The sequence below is a fragment of the Rhinatrema bivittatum genome, chromosome 15 (assembly GCF_901001135.1).
Source record: "Rhinatrema bivittatum chromosome 15, aRhiBiv1.1, whole genome shotgun sequence".
NCBI lineage: Eukaryota > Metazoa > Chordata > Amphibia > Gymnophiona > Rhinatrematidae > Rhinatrema > Rhinatrema bivittatum.
Window position 1 is genome coordinate 29,050,853 of NC_042629.1, and position 26,274 is coordinate 29,077,126.

The 26,274-nt window shown below is 43.8% G+C and overlaps 1 protein-coding gene across 2 annotated transcripts in view; it reads right to left on the reverse strand.

The window, feature by feature from the left end:
- Positions 1 to 1,522: 1,522 nt before the first annotated feature.
- The window catches only part of BTLA (B and T lymphocyte associated), a 61,120-nt gene continuing 36,368 nt past the window's right edge, over positions 1,523 to 26,274 (reverse strand). For both annotated transcript variants that reach the window (XM_029579158.1, XM_029579157.1), the window contains 3 exons: positions 9,938 to 10,081; positions 6,904 to 6,950; positions 1,523 to 3,828 (listed from right to left, as the gene is read on the reverse strand). In XM_029579158.1, coding sequence (XP_029435018.1) covers positions 3,490 to 3,828; positions 6,904 to 6,950; positions 9,938 to 10,081 — 530 coding nt within the window. In that variant the 3' untranslated portion in view covers positions 1,523 to 3,489. The remainder of the gene's footprint in view (positions 3,829 to 6,903; positions 6,951 to 9,937; positions 10,082 to 26,274) is intronic.

Below are 26,274 nucleotides of genomic sequence, written 5' to 3' on the forward strand. Positions count from 1 at the left end.
TTTTTCAAAATGGCCGCCGCAAAATGGCGGCAGCCATAGACAAAAACGATTCGACGGAGGAGGTCGTTCCGGACCCCTGCTGGACTTTTGGCAAGTCTTGTGGGGGTCAGGAGGCCCCCCCAAGCTGGCCAAAAGTTTCCTGGGAGTCCAGCGGGGTTCCGGGAGCGATTTCTTGCCGCGAATCGTTTTCGTACGGAAAATGGCGCCGGCAGGAGATCGAGTGCAGGAGGTCATTCAGCGGCGGTCCGGAACCCCCGCTGAACGACCTCCTGCAGTCGATCTCCTGCCGGCACCATTTTCCGTACGAAAACGATTCGCGGCAAGAAATCGCTCCCGGAACCCCGCTGGACTCCCAGGAAACTTTTGGCCAGCTTGGGGGGGCCTCCTGACCCCCACAAGACTTGCCAAAAGTCCAGCGGGGGTCCGGAACGACCTCTTCCGTCGAATCGTTTTTGTCTATGGCCGCCGCCATTTTGCGGCGGCCATTTTGAAAAATGGCGCCGGCTGAAGACAACACGATTCTATTGAGGGGGCCGTTCCGGACCGCCACCGTTCTGGACCACCGCCGGATCCCCAGGTAATTTAAAGCATTGGGGGGGGGGGTTCAGGAGGGTGGGGGATTTAATTTAAAGGGTCGGGGGTGGGTTTTAGGGGGTTTTAGTGTGCCGGTTTTCCTGCCCTCCCCCTTCCCCCGATTTACGATTTTTTAACGATAAATTGGGGGAATTGGTATTGTATCGTGGCCCTAACGATTTTTTGACGATTTAAAATATATCGGACGATATTTTAAATCGTCAAAAAACGATTCACATCCCTAGTTTCTGGTGCCCATAGTGGGGCCACTCCTGTCTTGACTTTAACCCAAGCCTTCTGGTGTGTCTTGATTAGATTTTAAGCTCCATAAAACAAGGATGATCTGTTTTTCTGTATAAACAACTAATACTAGAAGGAGTAAAAGCCTTTGGTTTCAAATACCTATAGACTCTCCCACTGATATTTCATATGTACTGGAAAACTTTTATGCCGCTTTATGTGACTGTAATTCTGCAGTAATCACACATATGGTAGGTATCAAACGTTGTTGTACTATTCAGATGAAAACATCTGTAATTTGGCCATAGCTTTTAGAGAAGTCTGTGGCTATCTCTCTGAAATCACAAAACAATTTGAGGGTAATGATGACTTCTGGACTACTACACTAGGTTTAAACTGGTGACTTAGAAGTGAATCTTGTGCTATCTACGTCAACAGCAGAAGTAATTCTGCAAAATAAGAGCCAATCAGTTTTTCTGATCTGTAATAGAGGAATAACTCTGAAATTGCTGATTCCCAGCTGTTACTGGTCAAACACAAAAAGTGACAGTGATAAATATGGAATGCTCTAAACGCTACAAGCGCTAGTCTTCCAGGAAATAAATATGTACAGCAATAAGCAAATAAAAATGAACATATTGAAAAGATTGTATAAAAATGCAGGAAGAATAAACAGATACAAAAATAGCAAATGCAAAATTTAATGACATTCTTCATTAACAAACCCATCTTCATTCTAACATGGGTGATCATTACGAAGGAGTAAAATGCAATCATGTGTTGTTGGAATACAATCATATGTAAGACGACAGACCTCCTTTTTGAATAAATTCACACACACACAGTTCTGCCTCACCTCTGTGGCACTCCCTAGCTCCTCGCTGATGTCCTCCCTATTCCTCACTGCCATCCTGGGATAAGGCTGTGGCCTGCAAACTACTCGCAATCTCTGTGCCATCACAGCCTTATCTCTCCCACTCCTGGGCTTCCAAAGTAAGGGGAAAAGGCAGGGCCACATCACGACAGGAACAGTGAGCATGCAACAGCTCAGAGTCCCTTATTCAAGAACCTGCATGCCTGTCCAGCATGCGTGCAAGAAGCTGAGCAGCTGCGTTAGCAATGGTGGAAGTCTTGAGGGAGGCATCAGGTGCTGGTAGAAGAGGGATGGATGTATCGGACAGGGGCTACAGGGGAAGGAAGCATCAGCAGCAGCACTGATGTTGACCAGGAGTTGGGGGATGCCAACATTTTGAAGCTGCATAGGGCAGCCAGAAATATTGCAATGACCCTGCATTGACCTATTCATTTTCACTGTATAAATTTCATTTTCATTTAATTTATTAAAATGTTATTATCCCACCTGCAAAACGCATTATCCAAGCAGTTCTACATCCCATTTTGTATCCATCAACCCAGCTATTCATTTTTCATCATTGCTGCCTTAATTTGGTTTCATTACTAGGGAAGGAGCTCAGGCTGACCAATGTGACCACACTCTTACATGGGGGCCTGGCTCACAAGTTGGTTACTGGTGAATACAGTGGGTTCTTGCACTCTGAAAGAAAATACTAAAAGCATCATATCAAATATAAATTGTTGAGGTACCACAGGGTGGTGATGAAATTAATCTCTAAACTTAGGCTGTTAGTTTCCAGAATATATCCAGGTTGTGATACCATCCCATAATGACTGGGTTCTTTCCACACAAACAACCTTCAAATATCATCCATTGCCAATCTGGGTTGAATCTGAAATAAACACAAGAGTCTCTTATGCTGCTGAAATATACTTACAGATTATAAACGTTGGTATTTTCTGAGCCTACACTGTGTTTTGCTCTCTGTATTCCATTTATTCAGTATTTGCATACATTGATGGTCAGATTTTTACAGACTGAATATGAGTCACTTCTGGCCATGTGTGAACTGATGTGATCTGGATTGTCGAAGCCTCCTCTGCCTTACGCCAATGCATTAACCTCCAGTGCGATGACTTAGAAACATAAGCAAGGACAAATCAGCAAAAGTCTGCTGGAGGACAGTGTAATCCAAAGCAACAACCAGAATGGATACGTTTGCTGCCCATCCTTAGAAATGACGCCATTGAGAGATTGTTCTGCAGTCTCAGTAAGTATAAAAGACATTCAAAGCCGTTTTCAGAGATGAAACTCTTCCTCTCAACACATTTGTATTCCACTGCTGATGGGGGAAGAAATATCCTAAGTGATGAGCATAACTGGTCTAGCAAAGCACTGCCTGTGATCTGTACTTTCCGTTCCCTGTAGCCTAAGGGCCAATCAGAGTCTGCTTAACTGTGAATTCTAACACATTCGTCCTCAGTGGTCCTGCATTAGTCAGTTGGTTGTCAGCTGGTCCTAACATCAGATATCAGATTTTGTGTGTGAATGGATTGTTTGGCCACTGATAACCAATTTCATCTCATCACTTTTTCTTCTAAAACCTATAACACTAAACCTCTCATTCTAGGACTATGATTCAGACCATAGAAGTGCAGTTGGTGTTTCCCATGGATTTTAACTGTCCTGTAGAGTATCAATTAACATTGCACTTTTAACTAAGATACGTTTGGTTTGGTTTAGATAATAATTCATTTCCCCTTAAGTGTGCCTTAAATGGACCAGCTGCGATTCAGCTGGATGCCTGTCCTGGACCCGCCTCACTTCCTTACGCAGATGGCAGCGTATTCCGTCAGCTCCTCCACCGCAGTCAATTCTGCTCTCAGAGCTCCTGGTTCATTCACTGAAAGATTCAGAGCAGCATAAACGATGAAATCCTGGCTCTTGGCTAAGCCTTTATTAGAGCCATTAGGAGAAGCATTACTGGAAGGCTTTGGTTTTGTGGAATTAATATGGTAGGCGGGATTATCATTGTCATAAATGGTGTCTGCTTGGGAGCTCTGGGGGAAGTCAGCCACTGAGTAGTAGTAAGCAGATGCTTCTTCTTCTGGGGCTGAGCTGGCCAAGTTTAATGACTGCTGAGCAGCAGTATAAATGACCTAAAAGGGAACAGAAAAGGTTTCATCCCCTTGGCATAATTCAGAATCCAAGCGTATACTGTATATACTTACGGTGCCAAATGCGTAACAACCAAAAACAGACTAATGTTACACAGGACAAAAATAATTCTTTGGACATTCATGTATTTATTTTACATTTCTTATACTTTCTATAGTGGAGGATCCATTCCTCGTGGTTTACAATAAAAACATTCATGATAATGCAACAAACAACAACATACAATTAAGACAAATTATACAATGAACCACAAAAATAACACCTAAGAAAAAGCCAAGCGAAAATATTTATGCTGGAATGTGAAGTAAACATGAAGGATACAATGTTATATTCATAGATTAGCATATGGTATAAAACACTAAGAACAGTGCAGAATGGCAGAGTTATGGGACAGTACATGGAATCGAATAGCGCCATATGATACGGCATTGAAAGTATAATGATATGAGCATTCATTTCTGTATTTATTATGTTTTATATTCCATGATTCCATCTAGCAAGCATAAAGAGGATTCTATAAAATTACTAAATAGGTACATATAAAGTTACAACCAACAAAACAAAACATACAAGCACAAAAGATTCTAGAATAAGCCTAATTTGTAGGCTTAATCTTTGCAAGCAATGACACAACTCATACTAGCAATGACACTGTAATGCCTATGGCTGGGTTAAACATAGAGAAAGAAATTTGTCATCATGCTTGGTTTAATTCACAGCAGTCTAGGGTATAGATTCACCAAAATGCTATAAATAAAGCAGAAACATGTCCCGTTAGCGTCCTGTGATAAAAATATGGGCGTGATTAGGAAAAGTACTGATATACCGCATTGTGTATATAAGTTTTGCAACTCGCATTATTTTCTTTGCGCATTATTTTCTGTGTCAAGTGTGGGAGAGAGAGGAGGGTTCTTAGTGATTTCTGAATGAGTTGTCCTGCTTTGTATTCTCATCTGTTTTCCTGTACCCTTTGTCTCTTGTCTTTATCCTTGTGGAAGCTTTTGTTAGTTTGTCTTGGTCATTAGTTTGTCTTTGTGTGGTGGTTGAGGAGTGGTGTGGAGTGGTGGAGGACTGCAGAGCTGAAAGGATAGAGCATGCAAGGTGTGGGGACAGAAGAAAGGAGAGGTGTGAGGAGAGGAGGGAGGAGGAGAGTAGGAGGAGGAGGGATAGGACAGAAGTAGAGAAGGGAAAGAATAGGAGGGAGGGGGAAGAGGATAGACGAGTGTAGAGGGAGGAGGATGACAGGGTAGGGCTAGACAGAGAGAGAGGGGAGGAGGAACTTGGCAGGGCAGGTGCAGGGAGTGGGAGCAAGAGCGAGGAAAGTGACCCCTCTCCGGAAGTGGAAGTGGCATCCCTATCATACGACAGCCAGGAAGCAAGTCGGCCCCATCTTCACACATTCAAGATCAGCATCGAGGTGGAGGAGATGCTCATCACCGGGGTCCTCAAGAATTACAACATGCTGTTTGGGAACTGTGCAGCGAAGACGTCCAAGGGCCAGATATAGTGCACCATCACCCAGGCCATATCCCGGCATAGCGGAATAAAGAGGACCAGAGAGCAGGTGGCCCCCCGCTACTGCAACATAAAGGCCCAGCTGAAAAACAAGCTGGCAAGCTGCAACAAATGCCTGCGCCAGACGAGAAGCGCACCCATCTCATGTTCATGCCCCGAAACGCCCGTGCTCCGCCCCGACCAAGTCCAAGCCCTGCCCCCTTTTGAAATTTTCCGAGATCTGCGTGCTCTGGTGGTTATGCAGGTATCTCGGCAGCTTTAAAAATCCGCTTGGCGCGAGCGAGCCTGACATTCATGCATCCCCTCATTAATGCGCGTATCGGGCTTTTAAAATTCACCTTTTACAGTCTTCAGGGCCTCATTTGCTGAGCATTTTTCCCAGAGCACAAAATGGGAGAAAAGCCCTAGTAAATCAGGCCCCAGGTTTGAACACATTGAGGCCGATATTCAAAAAAAGTTGAGCTTCTAAATTTATGCTTCTATATTAGGTCCCTATTTTTAGCTGAACTTAGGCCCCTAAGTTTTCAGCCGAAAAGTCACATAAATGTAGGAACGTTATACTTAGGTACCTAAATTGAGGCCTGCTATTCATTTACCTAGATTTAGGCTCCTAAGTTAGGTGCCTAGTTCTGAAAATCAGGGTTATGCTCCTAACTTTATTTTCCACCCTAACTCTGACCCTGTAGCCACCCACTTTTTAAACTCCTAAATTTAGAAGCCCTAATGAAACTAGGATCCTAAATGTAGGGTCTCAGCCCTAGTAAGTTTTCAAAAAGGTCAATTTAAGAGCCTAACACCCAAAGGTAGGAGCCTAAACCCTTTGAAAATTGACACCATAGATATTAAAGGGGTAAGAGATAATTCACATTATTATGGTCATTTATGTGGTTACCCTTGCTCTAAATAACTAGGTCTTAAATCTGAACAGGTAGGGGACGAAAGGGGTAATTTTCAAAGAGACTTCTGTACATAAAACAATGTTTTATGCGCAAAAATAGCCTTTTAGAAAATTTCCTGGCCAATATGTGGATAAACGTATGCTCGCATATCATATTTACATCACAGGTAAGTGTACTCAGACTATGTGGAGGTGTTCCCGGTGATGGATTTGGGGAGGGGTTTATACTCATTGCATATTTTTGCATTTCCAAAAGTATGTGTGCAGATTTTCAGAGAGACTTGGTGTATACACTTTAGCAGGGTAGATTTGGTGGGATAATTTTCCAAGCAGACATATGCACTTTGAGAATTGGGGTAACACACACCGGTGTTTTGCCGACTTCCTTATGCCTGCTGTTTGGAAATTGCCCTGGGTGTGACTTACACTCAAGGTCATATAGCACGAAATGGACAGTGAAATTGTGCTGGGGGTCTTCGGGTTCACGGAAGCTCTAACCAATCTGCCACCCTGCCAGCCCTATTACTTGCAATAGAAAATGTCATGGATTGTGAGCTTGGCAGTATTACAGCGTCACAGAACCGTGCAGTAATGTCACAAAGCTCACACACAGTAGTACAGTTTGATAAGAGGTAGAACGCACCTGATTAGTTTTCTGTGGCCCAGCATCCTGAGGCTTCTTGAACCTTTCTGAAAAAAGAAAGCACAGATGGTGTGTTACATGGGAGAAGTCAAGCATGCTGCTACAGGAAGGAAACAGGGACTTTAGGTGCAAACCAAACACCTTTTGTTGTTTACTGTCGACTCTTAGAGAACCTGAACGAAACACACAGCACTAAGGAGAATAACAAACATAAACATAACAACATATTTGCGAGAATAATGGTGTCCATCCATTCTGTTTAGTCTCCTTCTCGGTGTGCTGGAAGACAGCCATTGATGATTCTGCGGGTCAGATTTCTCCGTATTCATTGCTATTGTATTATTAATACACAGGTAATCCTATGTGTCCTGTAACAATCATCCCCAGCATAGCAGGGCTAGAATAACTTCTGAATTGATATGTGGCATCAGGGTGGCAAATGTGCAGAATTATATGTTCTGTTGCAAAAATTGATGGCCTGCAGCAGAGCAACATGGCCACCCTTGGGACGGGGCTAATCAGGATGACTGATTCGGGCCCTGAATGTCTGAGGTCCCTGCACTAGCAATGGTTGGCCCATCTCTCACATCCATTAGGTGCTCCAACAGGTCAAGAGAAGCAGCTGCCCACGGAGGATAAAACAGCACCAGCCGCAGGGCCAGGAGATGCATTTCATGTCACACCCACCCCTGGCTCCTCAATCTCCTTTTGAGGGCTGCTTCAGCTGAATGACCTCGGGCTCTGACCCCACCTAGGGTCAGCAGCACGAGGCAGAAACTGGCATACAATACGACAGCAAATAAAGGCCACCAGGGCAATCTACAGAAGGCCTACCCGGCTAACTTCAGAAGTGCCTCTCACTGAAAACATTTCCTTACTGACAGCTACATTTTGTCTACCCAGAAAGTGTGGAAAAATAAGATGTCAATGAAAACTTATTTTAATAAAAGGCACATAAATTTAACCAGCCAGAAACAGGACAGCTCTGCTGGCGTTACTGGGAAGGGTTTTTGATTTACTCGATTAGCGTGGATTTTGCCATTCAGCAGCTTACTGAAAATTGACTCCTATAAGTCCAGTTTGCCCGATTTCCTTCCTGACGAGGGCAATGTGATCAAAGCCAGGGAGGTGCAGGGAATCTGATGACTGGGCCCTTACAGCAGCCTTTAGCCACAAGGAGGATATCAAGGATACTGGGGGGAGGTGTTAAATCTACTGTAATAACATGGGGTAAGCAGTAATTTTGTAACTGAGAATTTACAAGCAAGCAGGAGGGTCATATTCCAAAGTTTTGAAATGAGTAAGGGTAACAATAGGGATTCATGGGAAATAGGTCCTACCAGATGGGACTAACATTATTTTTCAAAACGTACAAAGCATTTAGGTAGTGGAAAGGGCCATAAGGAAGCTTGGTGAAAGAGCTTAGGTTTAGTTTCAAATTAAGGCCTCTTTCCTGATGAGACTCCAATTAACCTGACTAAGTCATCATCGTGGATGCCTAATAATACGCACCTTTATAGAGTTGATGCACGTCCCCACAAGGGAGTCTGAGGAGCGAGAATAACTGAATACATTTCTCTCACCAAGTCTTTGCACAATTACCTCATTGTCTAACATCTCAACCAAATCCCAGCAAAGTGACTACTACTACTACTACTGACTTCCAAAAGGAAGGAAAAAGAAACATTCATACTCTCTGCACATCACCCAGGATGCACCTGGGGTGGTGCTAGGGCTAATGACAGTGGCAGTGATAGTGCAGGTGAAGGCAACATCCCCTGATGCAGCTGTAGGCCACAGTGAAACTGTTTGGGGACCCACAGCGGCAGGAGACGGCTACTGAAAAAAGTACATGGGCTAACTCCAGTTAGATAGAAGATAATGCACATTTTTATGCCAAAAACCATATATTTAAATCTGTAGGGTATGCAAAGAGAGCCTGCCCAAAAAAATGGAAGAAAGAGCAAAAATATCAAAGGAAAAGCTGTAAAATGCAACCGACACAAAAGTTAACATGTCATAAATCATGACGACTTAAGTGATGACATATTAAGACAGCCGAGAGATGATGCAGATCTGGAGAGGCTCCCCGGAAGAGAGAAGACAGAACAATCAAGGAGCACCAGCAGGAAGATGCCGAAAGAGCCAAAGCAACTGGAAGGGGTAACCTGGAAAGGTGAGGACAAGAGCAGGGTAAAACAGGCCAAGAAGCAGAGTGACCAGGAAAGTCAGGGAAGGGACCAGGAGATTCAGGAGCTGACGGTTGAACTCCTAGCTTATGTGGAGACAGATATACAGTACATACTGGGCTCCAGGAAAGGGAAAGACGACCTGACACCCAAATAAAAAGCATGATAAGCAAGAAGCACATAAAAGAACCGTCTATCAGTCTCACAGAAAGAAATCAGATACAGTATTGTGCATTACTGAGAGAATCCTACCAACAAAGACACAAGGCCAGAAGAAAGGGAGGAAATTCATTCCTCTTTTGAAGAGCAGCAGCAGAGTAGATCCTGCCTGGCTCCGGATACCTTGTCTGTTACTATCCCTTGGGGGTGAAGATTTTCTCTGCAGTGGAGTTTGGTAATCTCATGGAGGGGGGGGGGGGGGAATCCACCTCCAACTGCCCCTGAGGAGGAGGCAAGAGTATGTGAGTAGCTGCTGGAAGCTGTTCTAAGGACATCTACCATTTTACAATGGATGCATTTAATAGATTAATACAAACAACAAATGTGAAGGAGGGTGAAGTCATGGCAAGACCAATTTAAAAAAAGGGGGGAATTTCTACTACAGCCATAGGGAGCCCCAATAAGTAATCTTTCTGAGGATATCCCTGGTTATACCACAATAACTGTGAATGACACTAAGTCTTCAACAAGAACATGATGTGCTCAGAGGTTTTGTAGAATTTTAAGCATATGAACTAGAAAGATGCTTTGGATTTGCTGTTCCTGCTTCTGAAATGGAAGCTGAGCTGAAGGGTCACTGTACTTGAAAAGGGTTTGCTGATAAATAAACCAGAGAGAATACTCACCTCTGTATCTCTTAAGGGAGCAGACGAGGAGTGAACACATGATAATGGACAGACAAAGGGCACCCAGTGATGAAGCAACATACACAAGCCATGAGAAGTATTGATGTCCAAATCCTGTACCGCTCTGGGTGCTGTTTGCAGTATCTGCAAAACAAAGCCGATTTCATTAGAGTAAATGGAGAAGGAGAGGAATATGTAGAGGCTGGTGAGGAAAAGGTGGCATTGCTTTACAGATTTTTCTGTTTGGTGTTCCCTAAGGAAGGGTCAAAGTAGGATCACAGAAAAGAGGAATAAATAAGATCGGAAGTGAGGCAAACCTCAAATCAAACTAATTATTTATTTAGTTTCAGAACAGTATGCACATGAGGAGCTTGCTAAACTTAAAAGTAGGTGGTAGGGCTGGATGTGATACATCCAAGGCTTTTAAGTTCTGGCAGCAGCACTGGCTGACCTTTTCAATGCTTCTTTAGCGTGGCGAGTAGTTCCAGAGGACTGGAGACAGGTGGATGTGCTTCCTCTTCTCAGAAGTGGAAGTAAGGAGGAGGCTGGGAACTACAAGCCAGATAATCTGACTTATGTGACGAGTAAACTAATGGAATCGCTGCTAAATCAGAGGATAGTACAATTTCTGGACTCTAACTGATTACAAGGTCTGAGGCAGCATGGTTGTACCAGAGGTAAGTTCTTGCAAAACTTTATTCTTCACAGAAAATAACATCATCAAACTGCTTACCTTGCAGTACTGAATCAAATATCCGCAGGTCAGTTCTATAATCAGGAGCTGCCTTCTTCTCCTTCCTAGGGCCTCCTCCTTTGCTCTCCTCTGAGCCTAAGCTATATACCTGCTCAGGGCAGCTGCCCTGAATGCCTCGTCTTAAAATGGACCTGACCAGACCCTTAGGACCATCTTTTAAGGTTTTTTCTCTGAAGTACTCCGTCACAGGGCACTAAAGAGATTGACTGGCTTAGAAATGTGTTGAATAGAAGGTGAGAAAGACTAGTGGTAATGGAGTTCACTCAGAAGAGAGGGGCTTATCAATGGTGTGCTGCAGAAATCTTGCAAAAGGAATATCGGGAAAGATTGGTCTTTTTGCAGATGATACCACAATGTGCAACAGAGCAGACACCCAGGATGGTGTGGAAAACAAGAGGAGGGATCTAATGAAACTTGAGGAATGTTCTAAAGGGGGGGGGGGGGAGGGATGGAAGCAGGGAATGGGAGAGGCAGGAAGGGAGGGACCCTCAAATGACCACTACAGAACTGACAGCCTAGGATGGAGGCAGTGAACTGAAAATTCTCTAAATGTCTGAAAATTCTCACATGAAGAGACTGAAATGCTCATCCAGGATGTGCTGGACCACGGTGGCATGCTGTTCAGGAGGCAGACAGCCACAACATGGCTTCACACCCTCACTAGAAGGTCCCTGGGGACACCCTTTTGGGATTTTTTGCATTTTTGGCATCCTTACCATGGTTCTCTCTTCCCCTTTTTTGGGTTGGGTCTGGTCCTTTATATTGTGTATGTTTTATTGAAAGTACATTAGATTGGGCGTGGAAGAAATCTGTTCAAATAAATGTATTTATTAGGTGACATTTCTGTTAAAGTTTGAAAATTACTGTATGCATTTATGATTTTATTTGCATTTTTTAGTTTTTGAATATTTTTAGTTATGTGTCAATATGTTGACTATGTATTGACATGTCTGGTAATAATTCTCAAATTTTGTTCTATGATTGTGTATGTTTTATTGAAAGTACATTAGATTGGGCGTGGTAGAAATCTGTTCAAATAAATACACGGAGTTGTTTTCAACTCAAAACTTCTGTTTAAAACAGTTAAGAGTCTAACAAAAATCCTTCTGCACTTCAAACAATAATTTCATAAGACCTTCTTGTAATGACTATGCAACAGCATTAACTGAAAAAATTCAGGGGTTGAAACAGCAAATCACCTATACTACCCTGTTAATACATAGGACAACTTTAATGCACCCGTTAACTGGTCATCATTTGGCACAGTTTCGAAGCTGGAGATAAACAAAATCATAACTAAACTAAAACCAGCTACTCATCCATTTGTTCTTATACCTGTCTCTTCGCTGAAACAAGTAAACCAAATCATAACCTCTACAATCACAACAATAGTCAACATTGCCCTTACAATGGAATCTCTCCTACAGTCCCTAACTGACCCCATACTACGAGGCTTCAACTCTAATGAATCATATTGCCTAGTGCTGATTGATCTCACAGCAGCCTTTGATACTGTTGACTATAATCTACTTTGCTGATAGTAACGAAACATTGGGATTGAAGGAAATGTACTTAATTGGTTCACCTCATTCTTTGTAAACAAATCTTTCCAAGTTAAACTCAACAATCATTTAACCAACACATTCCAATGCTCAACAGGCGTTTCCGCAAGGATCAGCAATCTCTGCAACCCTATTTAATATATACATGCTGCCCCTGTGCAAATTACTAACAGACCTAGAATTAATTCTTTCTATATGCTGACGATCTGCAATTCTATATCCCACTAACAAAATCATTTGAAAAAACAGCATCACTTATCTCTGAATTTATGGTCACAATAAAAGAAAAACTTGCACTCATGAAACTATCAATGAACTCCAAAAAAACAAATTATTTGACTGAGCAGAAACCCACCAAAATCTATTCCAATAGGTCTAGATCTCAGAAATTGCCAGTTAATCCCAGCAACCCAAGTGAGAAATCTAGGAGTCAAATTGATGAAAACTTAACGATCAAAGCCCACATTAGCAAACTGATCACTTCAGGTTTCTACAAGTTGTGAATCCTGAGCAGATTGAAATCGCTACTAAACACAGCAGATTTTAGAACGGTATTACAATCACTAATATTAATGGTAAGGATATCGATCTTTCTTGGTGGTAGTATTGAAGCTGGCCCCCATCAGGGTTGAGGATGGTTGTATGAAGCCCCATTCTAAATTCTCCTGGAAGTAGTCCGACATTGCTCGGGTCCTGGGGAGAGATAAAGGATAGAACCGGCCCTGTGAAGGCTTGGTATCAGGAAGCAATTCAATCCCACAGTTGTATGACTGATAGGGTGTAGAGTTTTAGCCTTTCATTTAGAAAAGACATCCTCATAGTCACTGTTCTGAGGAGGAAGGCCCGAGAGTAAGGTGGCCAGTACTAGGTGGAGCAGGTGTTCCATGTGCTCCAGGCACGAGTCATGGCATTGCCATCCCCAGTGAGCGATCTGCAGCATGGCCCAGTCAAACTATGGGGATTGCTTCTGGAGCCAGGGAAGTCCCAGCACAATTAGATGGACAGCTCAGGCTATGATGTGAAATGCTGTCTAATCCCTATGGAGCAAGCCCATGCATAAGGTCAGAGGAGCTGTGGCAAGGTTGATCTAGCCAGGCAAAGGGTCCCCAGAAATGGAGGAGATAATTAGTGGAGACTTCCTTGGGGCAGTGGGAATCTGTAGATGATCTACCTGTTCCTTCATCGTGAAATTTTTCCCAGCCCCAGAGTCCACTATCACTAGGGTGAAGAAATCCTAGTTGCCCACAGTGATTGTCACCGGAAGAGTCAAGTGGGGAACAAGTATAGTGACGCATAGGATCATCTCCCACCAGATCCTAGACTCAGAAGTTTCCTGGCTTGATCGGACATTGGACAATCAGGTGACCTGCACAATACAGCATAAGCCTAGTTGCCAGCAGCAGTCTCTCTCCTCGGAAGCAAGACAGCCGTGTCCGAGCTGCATGGGTTCATCTGAACATGCAGAGGAGAATAGAGCAAGAGCTGGGGGTAAAAATGGTCACTGGAAGCAAGAAGCCAGCATGATAACCCTATGAGGGGGTAAATTTCCCTGGCCCATTGTTGCAGATGACGATCTAGCCTCCCTGTCAGGTCCATGAGCCCTTCTAGAGACTCCGGTAGTTCCCTTGCTGCCAGCTCATCCTTTATCCTGGAGGACAGGCCATCTAGGACTATACTATGGAGGCAATCCTCCCTCCACTTGACTTGAGTTACCAGGGTTTGGAACTCTATGGTGTTCTCTGCTAGAGGCTGGGTACCCTGGCACAAAGACAGGAGATCAGAGCCCATAGTAGCCAGTCAGCCAGGCTCGTCAAAGACTCTTTTGAAGGCAGAAATAAAGTGCTGAAGGTCCATGAGGAGAGGATCTGAGCACTCCCACAGAGAAGAGGCCTAGGCCAGGGCCTTGCCTTCCAGGAGGGAGAGTATGAAGGTAGTGTTCACCATGTCATAGAAACATAGAAACATAGAAATGACAGCAGAAGGAGACCAAATGGCCCATCTAGTCTGCCCCGCAAATTTTCTCTCTCATACTTATCTGTTTCTCTTAGCTCTTGGTTCTATTTCCCTTCCACCCCCACCTTTAATGTAGAGAGCAGTGATGGAGCTGCATCCAAGTGAAATATCTAGCTTGATTAGTTAGGGGTAGAAGCCGCCGCAATAAGCAATCTGCACCCATGTTTATTTGTTTTACCCAGACTGTTATACAGCCCTTATTGGTTGATTTTCTTCTCCCATGCCGTTGAAGCAGAGAGCTATGCTGGATATGCATCGAAAGTGAAGTATCAGGCACATTTGGTTTGGGGTAGTAACCGCCGTAACAAGCCAGCTACTCCCTGCTTTGCGAGTGCGAACCCTCTTTTCTGGATGTGTGAAGTATCAGTTTTTCTTCTCCCCTGCCGTTGAATCAGAGAACTATGCTGTATATGCATTGAAAGTGAAGTATCAGGCTTATTTGATTTGGGGTAGTAACTGCCGTAACAAGCCAGCTACTCCCCTCTTTGTGAGTGTGAATCCTTTTTTCCACATTTCCTCTTGCTGTTGAAGCTTAGAGCGATTTTGGAGTCACAGTAAGCCTGTGTATGTTTATTTAATAAGGGTATTGACTCCAGGCAGTAGCCGTCATTCTGGCGAGTCACCCACTCTTCATTGGCAGCCTCTTGACTTTATGGATCCACAGTGTTTATCCCATGCCCCTTTGAAGTCCTTCACAGTTCTGGTCTTCACCATATCCTCCGGAAGGGCATTCCAGGCATCCACCACCCTCTCCGTGAAGAAATACTTCCTGACATTGGTTCTGAATCTTCCTCCCTGGAGCTTCAAATCGTGACCCCTGGTTCTGCTGATTTTTTTCCTTCGGAAAAGGTTTGTCGTTGTCTTTTGATCATTAACACCTTTCAAGTATCTGAAAGTCTGTATCATATCACCTCTGCTCCTCCTTTCCTCCAGGGTGTACATATTTAGATTCTTCAATCTCTCCTCATACGTCATCCGATGAAGATCCTCCACCTTCCTGGTCGCCCTTCTCTGTACCGCCTCCATCTTGTCTTTGTCTTTTTGAAGGTACGGTCTCCAGAACTGAACACAGTACTCCAGGTGAGGCCTCACCAAGGACCTGTACAAGGGAATAATCACTTCCCTTTTCTTACTCGATATTCCTCTCTCTATGCAGCCCAGCATTCTTCTGGCTTTAGCTATCGCCTTGTCGCATTGTTTCGCCGACTTCAGATCATTAGACACCATCACCCCAAGGTCCCTCTCCTGCTCCGTGCACATCAGCCTTTCCCCCCCCATCGAATACAGTTCATTCGGATTTCCACTCCCCATATGCATGACTTTGCACTTCTTGGCATTGAATCTCAGCTGCCATATCTTTGACCACTCTTCCAGTTTCCTTAGATCCCGTCTCATTCTCTCCACTCCTTCCGGCGTGTCCACTCTGTTGCAGATCTTAGTGTCATCCGCAAAAAGACAAACCTTACCTTCTATCCCGTCCGCAATGTCGCTCACAAAGATATTGAACAGGACCGGTCCCAAAACCGATCCTTGTGGTACACCGCTTAAAACCGCTCTCTCTTCAGAGAGAGTTCCATTTACCATCACACATTGTCTTCTGTCCGTCAACCAATTTGCAATCCAGGTCACCACCTCGGCACTCACTCCCAAGCTTCTCGTTTTATTCACCAGTCTCCTGTGCGGAACCGTATCAAAAGCTTTGCTGAAATCCAAGTAGATGACATCGAGCGCTCTTCCTTGATCCAATTCCTTGGTTACCCAGTCAAAAAAGTCAATCAGATTTGTCTGACAGGATCTTCCCCTGGTGAATCCATGTTGCCTCTGGTCCATTAATTCTCCTGACTGTAGATAGTTCACTATTCTCTCTTTCAACAGTGACTCCATTACTTTTCCCACCACCGAAGTGAGGCTGACCGGTCTGTAGTTGCCAGCCTCCTCCCTGTTCCCACTCTTGTGAAGCGGGACCACCACCGCTCTTCTCCAATCTCTTGGTACCACTCCTGTTTCTAGGGATCTATTGAACAGGTCACACAGCGGACCCGCCAGAACATCTCTGAGCTCCCTCAGTATCCTTGTCATCGGGAAAGAGTGCCATTTGGAGCATGAAGTGCATAAACCACTGGTTTAGAAATTCCCAGCACAGTTTAAGATCCTTGGCATACCAGGATAGCTAGCTGGCAGGTCTGGGGTGGGCCGATTTGGAGTGTCAAGTGTGGGTGGCACAGCCAGTGTCAAGTGTGGGTGGCTTCAGCCACACCTTACTGATGTGGCTGAAGCCAAGGCAGCATCCATTCGCTTGGTGAGTCACTTCATGGAAGCTGCCAGGAGTTCCAGGAACTGCTTGGAGCTTGTACGTGAGCCCTGGAATGGCCTGGAAAGCGGTGGCATCTGCCAAGTCCATGGCCTTGGCAATCTGTTGCAGGTATGGTCCCATGGACCAAGGGGGAGTGAAGCACAACCTGCAGGGAGAAGCCCCATAGGTCCCCACTGTCGGCTGGTGGAGCTGGCTATGGCAGAGGCCCAGCTGGAGCTTCACTTATACCAGCCCTCATTCCCCCTTAGGTTGAGCGTCGGGTGCCGGGGCTGGCAGTCTTAGGTGGGGGCCTCTGCTGACAAACTGGAGGTCCATGGATATGGTCTGGACACAGGCCAGGGTCCAGGGCAGGCTGGTTACAGGCATACATGGAGACAAGTGGTGATCAAGGTAGGCAGTGTTCAGATGTGGTCATGAGTCAGGCAGTGATTAAGTGGCAGGCAGAGATCAAGCACATTTGAGGATCCAACACGAAGTCAAAAGCAGAGATCCATAGGAGGGAAGCCGGAATGGATAGGCAGGCAGAGAGGTAAGAAGCAGCACAGGCAGACAAGAGAAGATAAAGAAGAACTGAAGAGACTGATCACAAGAAAAAGACTCAAAGAAATGAAGACCAACCACAGGATGAAGACAAAGACCAGGAACACAGGAATGAAGACCAAGAATGAAAACCAGGAACATTGAGGCAACTTGTTATACTTAACAGTAGTCAACCTATTGCTGAGGCGTCTTCCAGCAGGAGAGTTAGCCTTAAATAGGATCACCTTGATGATCTCATCAACAGGGACCATGAAGCTTTCCTGCTGTGGTCTCTTTAAATTCCCCAAGGTCACGTGCATGCATTCGCCTAAGAATGCTCAGTGTTGTGGACTGCCAAATGCAACACTGAGCATGAAATGCAGACAAGAATTCAAAGCTGTAGAAGCAGAAGAGAAGAAAAAACCCTGCAGAAAATGGTTTTCTCCTTTTCTCCTAGGGCTTCCCAGTTTCACTTTTCCAGTTTTGTACAACAGGCCAAGGGGATTATCCTTGCCTGTATAGTCAGGGGTCAGGCAGTGAGTAAGGGCTGGACGGGCCAGCAGGTTTGTTTGGTTTTTTTTGGGGGGGGGGGGGGGAGGGTTCCCCCACTCTCCTACTCCTGGAGAGATATATTGTGTGGAGGCAGCTCGCTAAGCAGGAAAGATAGAGCAGGTGATCTATGTCCTCACTACAGTGCAGCAGCAATTAGAAAATGACATGCAAATGTAAATCTATCTGTAGCAGGCATTACAAGAGCAGGTAGTGCAGCAGCAAATGGTGCTAACACAGATAGCCCAAGCTGTGCAAATGGCCATAATCAGTCCACCTCTTATGTCACAGATACTAATTAAGATGTTCCCCGGAAAAGATCCCAATGGGTTCTTGAAAAGCTTTGAACGTATAGCACGACTGGCAGGCTAGCCAGAGGACAGGTGGGCTACCTATCTGGGGAATCTACTCATCAGCAGTAGGCAAGATGCTTTCCAGATCCGGAAGGGAGGGCCACCTACCAGGAAGTCAAGGACGACATTTTTTAATAAGCAGGACACACCCCAGAAGCCTCCAGACCGATTTTGGTGGGGAATTCTGCAGCCAGGAGAAAACCCAAGGAACCTATTCCACAGGCTTCAAGATGTCACCTGGAAGTGGCTGCACTCAGAAGGGAAAACTGGGGTGGAGGTAGCCAAAGCATTTCTGCTCAAACAGTTTCTGTCCAGCCTCAAACCGCCCATGCATCAGTGGGTTTGTCATCATCCATGCCTTACAGTCGAGAAGGCCCTGGAAGTAGCGAAGGCCTATTATCAAGCCCAGACCATGCCAGGGGTCTCACAATTCTAAGAAAAGCCCCTCGACTTGGATAGAGGATGGCGAAGTCCTAAGATGAAGTGGTCTCAACAATTAGTAGTTCAGTTTGGCCAGATTTCTCACCTCAGCTGCAGACCTCAGCTGGACTGCCATGCTTTAATTGTGGGAAAAGGTGACCATTTTGCCCATGACTGACCCCGCAGGGGAGAGAAGACAATAGGCATTAATGCCATGACCCCACTCTTAAAACTTCATGGATGTCTCCAGCCAAGGTGTTTCAAGTTTGGTGATCTCAGTCAAGCTAGATGGCATTCCAGCACAAGCATTAGTGGACTCTGGGAGTGTGAAAATGCTTGCTCGGAAAGACTTGGTGAAGTAAGTCCAAATTGACTATGACAAAGAAGTGACCTTGGCATGCATTCATGGGGACCATTGACCATATCCAACAAGCCTGGTGCGACTGAAGACCACAGCCAGCCAAGACATGGTTGAGTTGGGAGTTTTCCCTCGGCTACCCTACCCCTTGATGATTAGATGGTACTGTCCAAACTTCAAGTGTCTCTGGAACCAGCTTACTATAGGTTCATCCATCCATAATCTTAAAGAGTTTGATTTTCCAGAACTCTTCCCCTTGGATGACCCTGATCTCTTTCATAAACACTCTAAGACTCCTAAGTCCCGGAGGCAATCACAAAAGGACAAATACACCAATGCTGCTAATTTAGAGGCAACCTCGGAGGAGGGTTTGGATTCGGTGGAAGAACAACCACCCACCCATAGTGTCTTACCTGGCCCTTGGAATGGGAACACAGGGGTGACCTGGGGAGCTTTATGTGTGATCAGAAGGAGGATGAATCCTTTAAGTGCACCCAGGAGCATTTACAAAGTTTGGACAGAAAGGTAGTCCCTGAAGCGCACTTACAGACCCTATGCCTTCCTATCTAGTGATGAAAGGGGATTTATTTTACCAAGTCACAAAGGGGAATGTGGAAGGAGAAGTGATAGAACAACTCCTAGTTCCCAAACCCTATCATCAGAAGGGCATGCAGTTAGCACACAGCCATCTTCTAGGGGGTTAACCTTGGGGAGGAAAACCCTGGAAAAGATATTGGCACAATCTTATTGGCCCAGCCTACATAAACCCATCCAGTTGTATTGCCTGTCCTGTCCTACCTGCCAGCTCACAAAGCCTGCCGCAGTACAGGCAGCACCTCTCATACCAATGCCCATAATAAGGACCTCTTTTTAAAAAGTGGGCATGGATCTTGTGGGGCCACTAGAGAGATTGACTCTCGGAAATAAATAAATTCTCATCATAATAGACCAGGGATGTCAAATGCCAGTCCTTGAGTGCTACAAACAGGTTGAGTTTTCAGGATATCCACAATGAATATGCATAAGATAGATTTGCATACAATGGAGGCAGTGTATGCTAATCTTTCCCTGTACTAGACTATGCTTCCTGATATCTGGAAGCAGTGCTACTACAGAATATAGAGACCATGGCAACACCCTAATTGAGTTTTTTTCATGACTTGGGCTCCCAAGGAGATCCTGATAGATATGGGCACCTCTTTCATCTCCAATTCTTCACCTTGCTCAAAGTAAAATTCTGCAGACCGCGGTGTATCTCCCGCAGAACGATGGCCTGATTGAGCGCTTCAATCAGACGTCTGTGAGAGAAAGCATGAGCCTGTGTGTGTGTGTGTGTGTGTGTGAGTGTGTGTATGTGTGGAGAGAGAAAGGGAAGAAGCAGTAGGAGAAGAAACAGAAGGAGAAGAGAGACCCTAAAAGGAATTAGGAAATGACCAACAAGGGAAAAATAGGAAAAAAAAGAGACTGGTATAAACTGATTAGAAAAATACAAAGATCAGTCAACAAAGATAAAAAATACTTTTTTTTTTTTTTGAGATTTTAGCAATTGGAATATGCCGTCTTTGGGAATGTGCATTTCTTATATTTTTGTATTTTTCTTTTTTTTCAGTATTCCACTGTTCAGAGTCTAGTTTCTCAAGCTTTCTATTTCGGTTTTGTCTATATGTTTCTGTTTCTAATATATAGCCCCTTATTTGTATATTAGTTAAGGGTCAGTCTTGTTTTGCCTGTGTATGACTGAAATGCAGTATTTCTGCTAGCGTGTAGTTTCTCTGTAGTATTCCAGCTTGTTCTATTACTCCAGTAGGTGGTGTATTAGTGTTCTAGGGCCTAGTGTAGCATTTGTATTGCTGCTTTTTCATAAGGATGCTGTTATTTGAGTCCTGAGAGTCAGTGCTGTGATTGTATGGTATGGCAAGCTTCTAGATGTCTCTTTTTTTGCAGGAGTTTGTGTTATTTCACAAAATGCAGGTGAGGGATATTTTCTGCTGAGGTGACATCAGAATTTGAATTGTCCTAGCTCTGCTCTGCACCTTTTCTGATGATTAATGGTATTTTATTGATTTCTGGTTTTCTGCAGAGGATTCATGAAAAAATACATTGATTTTTGTTTTATTACATAATTAATTGGATCTGTTTGTTTTCTTTGATTTTTACCTGATATGCTTGTGCATTTATAAATTACAATAAATATAAGGAATTTTTAATGCTGGTAAGTGCTTGAAATAATTGAAATAAAATGTTTTAAAGTTTCATACATGATGCATAATGGTTGCTGCAAATAAAAGTGTAGAGTACAGTATATGGCATTATTTATTTATTTATTTATTTAGGGATTTTATATACCGATTTTCTTGATACAGATCAAATCAACTCGGTTTACATAGAACGATAGTACATTAACAATAACTAGTCAAACCTCAAAAGAGGAGACAGATTGGGAGCAGAAGGTAAAAAGTTACATTATAACAAGGGTGAGTAACTTGGAATTGGAAATGAAGAGACAGATAATCAAAGTAGAGAGATATAACAGAGAGAAGGGGCTTGAAGCCAACCTCAGGAGAATAACTCTAGCATTATAACATGATTATATGACATTCTGCTAGTTATTGAAGCACAGCTGATTGAATAATATCTTAGTAGAATATAGTCTAGGAGACAGGAAAGGCTCTACCGAAAAGCCAAGTCTTCAGTTTCTTTTTAAAATTTATGAGGCAGGTTTCCTGTCGGAGGTCTGGGGGTAGTGTATTCCAAATGGTGGGGCCTGCTGTTGAAAAAGTCCGGTCCCTGATTGTTAATCTTTGTACCATTTTGATTGAGGGAACATGAAGGGATCCCTTATAGGCATCTCTCAAAGGTCTAGCTGAAGAGTGTAATTTGAGAGGGTGTAGTAAGTCTAGGGGAGTCTGGTGGTGGATGTTTTTATGGATAATGGTGAGGGATTTGTGAATAATTCTAAAATTAACTGGAAGCCAATGTAGGTCTTTTAGTATGGGCATGATGTGATCTCTGCGCTTAGTGTTGGTCAAAATCCTTGCAGCTGCGTTTTGGAGTAGTTGCAGAGGTTTTAATGTAACAGCTGGTAGACCTTGCAGGATCGAGTTACAATAATCGACCTTAGAGAACAGGATTGCTTGGAGTACAGTCCTGAAGTCATGGTGATATAGGAGAAGCTTGAGTTTTTTGAGTACCTGTAACTTGTAGAAGCATTCCTTTATAGTATAATTTATAAACTTCTTTAAGCTCAGATGATTGTCAATTATAACTCCAAGATCTCTAGCATGAGTGATGTGGGAGGTAGTGTGCAATTGTTGTAAGTGTAGACTATTTTCAGGGGTGATAAGCAGGAGTTCAGTCTTAGCAGTATTTAACACCAGGTTGAGGCTGGTAAGGAGATGGTTAATAGTTTGAAGGTGAGATTCCCATAATTTGATTGCTGAGTCCAAGGAGCCTGTTATAGGAATCAAAACTTGGACATCGTCTGCGTATACGTAGAATTTCAAATTTAGCGACGAGAGGAAATGGCAGAGAGGGAGGAGATATATATTAAATAGGGTGGGAGATAAAGAGGAGCCCTGGGGGACTCCATGTGGGGAGTTAGTGTGAGGAGATTCCATGTTATTGATTTTAACTTTATAACCTCGATTACTGAGGAATGAGTCGAACCATCTGAAGACAGATCCTGAGATTCCTATGTCGGATAGCCGGTTTAATAATATAGTATGGTTGACTGTATCGAAGGCTGCGGAGATATCAAGGAGTGCAAGCAGGAAGGAGCATCCTTTGTCAATTCCCGGGTATACTTGATCAAGGAGTGATATGAGGAGTGATTCCGTACTATGTTCTTTCCGAAATCCATATTGTGAAGGATGAAGGATATTATTTTCCTCCAAGTAATTTGATAGTTGATTATTTACTACTTTCTCCATGATTTTGGCTATAAATGGCAAATTAGATATTGGTCGATAGTTTTTTAGATCATCTGGGTCCAGGTTTGGTTTTTTGAGGATAGGTTTGAGAGTTGCTAGTTTGAGAGTGTCTGGGAAGATACCTTGTGAAAGTGAGCAGTTAATAATGTCTGCTAGGTATTTGGAGATGGAGTCTGGTATTAGAAGCAGTAATTTAGATGGGATATGATCTTGTGGGTGAGTGGAGGGTTTCATTCTTTTGAGGATAGTTTCCACCTCTGTAGAATAGGTGGGCTCGAATGTTTCCAATGCTGTGAATGAGTTGGGGCAGTAGAGGGGATCTAAAGAAGGTGTGATAGGATTGGAGGGTAATCTAGCCAAGGTATTTATCAATAAGAATGCAACTAGTAGGTCTCAGACATGCTTGTCTACAGCCCACCTATGTTAACCTTATGCCCCTCCAAAAAAATTAGTTCTGGCTTCACCATTGGGTTAGGGTAAGTCAAGTGTGAGGGGAAGAATGGAGTGAGTGGGAAGAGGGGTATGAGAGGGAAAGGAGTGGAGGTGAAAGAAGGGGGTGAATGACAGAGAGATGGATATGTAAGGGAAGGAAAACCAGTGTGAATGAAGAGAGTGAATGAGGGGAAAGGGGGGAGTGGAGGTGAGATGGGAGTTCAAAAGAGTATGTGAAAGGGACTCTCATCATGTTTGTGTGTAAGTTAGCATGTATTTGTGTAATAGCATGTGTGCGAGTCAGTGAGAATGTGTCTGTGTGTGTGTGTGTGTGTGTGTGAGAGTCAGCGTAAGAAATTACCATAAGAAATTACCATACTGGGTCAGACCAAGGGTCCATCAAGCCCAGCATCCTGTTTCCAACAGTGGCCAATCCAGGCTAGAAGTACCTGGCAAGTACCCAAACACTAAGTATATCCCATGCTACTGATGCCAGTAATAGCAGTGGCTATTTTCTAAGTCAACTTGATTAATAGCAGTTAATGGACTTCTCCACCAAGAACTTATCCAAACTCTTTTTAAACCCAGCTACACTAACTGCATTAACCACATCCCCTGGCAACAAATTCCAGAGCTTAATTGTGTGCTGAGTGAAAATGAATTTTCTCCGATTAGTTTTAAATGTGCTACATGATAACTTCATGAGTGTGTGAGTCGAGTAAACCTCTCTCTTGTGGGAAATCACATTCAGCTTGCACACATACCGGTTGCAGACAGGGGCGGTGTAGGGAAGTGACCCATGCAGACTATAGGAAATAGTGAGGTTTGAGTGTCCCTACAGGTGAGCAGGCACCCTGAAGCCTGAATGCCCAGAGTGACTGTGTGTATGAGACAGTCAGTGAGCAAATGAGTGTGATTGAACATGTCTGTGTTAGAGAGTGTGTGAGTATATGAGAGAGAAAGAGGATAAAGTCTGTGCACAACCTCCAGCCCTTTGGATTCTTGTCACTCTGGAATCTAAAGTCCCAGGTATGGAAAGGGGGGTATTTTTTAATCCTTATTCATTTTAATTATTATATAGAAACATACATAGATATAACGGCAGAAGAAGACCAAATGGCCCATTCAGTCTGCCCAGCAAGCTTTCACACTTTTTTTTTCTTTCTCATACAGGCCGATACAGTACAGTGCGCTCCGACGGAGTTAACCCGCCATTGGACACGCGTTTTTCCTTACCCCTTATTCAGTAAGAGGCGGAAAACGCGCGTCCAACCCGCCGAACCTAATAGCGCCCTCAACATGCAAAAGAGTATGTTGATGGGCCTATTAGGTATTTGCGTGCAATTCAGAAAGTAAAATGTGTAGCCAAGCCGCACATTTTACTTTCAGAAATTAGCGCCTACCCAAAGGTAGGCGCTAATTTCTTCCGGCATCGGGAAAGTGCACAGAAAAGCAGTAAAAACTGCTTTTCTGTGCACCCTCTGACTTAATATCATGGCGATATTAAGTCTGAGGTCCCAAAGAGTAAAAAAAAGTTTAAAAAAATAAAAATAAATAAAAATTGGAAGTCGGCTGGTGGCTTTTGGGTCGAAAACCGAACGCTCAATTTTGCCAGCGTCCAGTTTCCGAGCCCGTGGCTCTCAGCGGGCTCGCGAACCGACGCCGGCAAAATTGAGCATCGGCTGTCAAACCCGCTGACAACCGCCACTCCTGTCAAAAAGGAGGCGCTAGGGACACGCTAGTGTCCCTAGCGCTTCCTTTTGCCCGTTTCTACCGCCGGGCCTCATTTAAATACTGTATCGCACACACAGGCGAGTGGCTGTGCGCGTGCCGGGACAGCGGGTGTTTGCCTGCTCTCCCGCGGACTTTACTGAATCGGCCTGATACTTATCTGTTACTCTTGGCCTTTAATAACCTTTTGGTTCTATTTCCCTTCCACCCCCGCCATTAATGTAACCTTTGGTTCTATTTCCCTTCCAACCCGCCATTAATGTAGAGAGCAGTGCTGGAACTGCTTCTAAGTGAAGTATCTAGCTTAAATGGTTAGGGGTAGTAACCGCCGCAAATAAGCAAGTTACTCTCACACATATTTGTTTACCCAGCCTGTGCAATTCAGTCCTTGTTGGTTATCTGAATATAAATCCACTTTTCTTCGTTCCCCCCTGCTGTTGAAGCAGAGAGCTATGTTGGATATGCATTGAAAGTGAAGCATCAGGTTAATTTGGTTTGGGTTAGTAACCGCTGTAACAAGCAAGCTACTCCCCGCTTTTTTGTGAATGCAAATCCTTTTTTCCACATTTCCTCTTGCTGTTGAAACATAGAGCAATGTTGGAGTCGCATTAACTGTGTGTATGTTTATTGAATAAGGGTATTATCTCCAGGTAGTAGCTGCTTTCCCGCAAGCCACCCTCTCTTCATTCAATCCTCTAGACTTTATGGATCCATAGTGTTTATCCCACTATTTTTTTATTGGGCATTACTTGATATTTTCGCTATTTTGAAATATGTTATTGGTGTTTGTGAAATTTTTAAACATTTTTATGAGTTTTTAAATATTGGTTCAATTTTTCAGCTGTTTTGAAATATTTTTATTAGTATAGTTTTACTATTATGTTTGATGTTTGTATTTTTTATTTTATTATTGTTGTAGGAGGAATAGTAATGTTTCTGTTTTTCCATTTTATGTGCACTGATTCTTGCAGTTTCCAGATCAGTTTTCATCTGCATATTTCTATTTATACTTTATGGTGTCTTTATTCTGTATTTACTGAGGGTCTGTCTATGTTCTGCATGTGTGACCACAGTAAGGTATTCTGTTAGCGAGTAGTTTTTGTGTAGGGATCTATAGAAGCTTGGCTTATTTTGTTTTCCTAATAGGACATGCAAAATTTGATTTCGTTTACCACAAGGATTGAGCAAACTTAAGTGTGCCATGAAATAAAAGAAAATTAAGATGCACCATTACTTGATTTCTATTTTAATCTGGTCAGTGTTAATTTAATTGGTAATGTCCTACCTGGAGAGAGAGTGTGTGGGGGGGGGGGGGGGGGGGGGGGAGGGGTGGTGGTAAGGTACGACACCACCAATAATGTCTAGGGGTGACAAAAACCTACATCCATCCCTGACTTCACTGA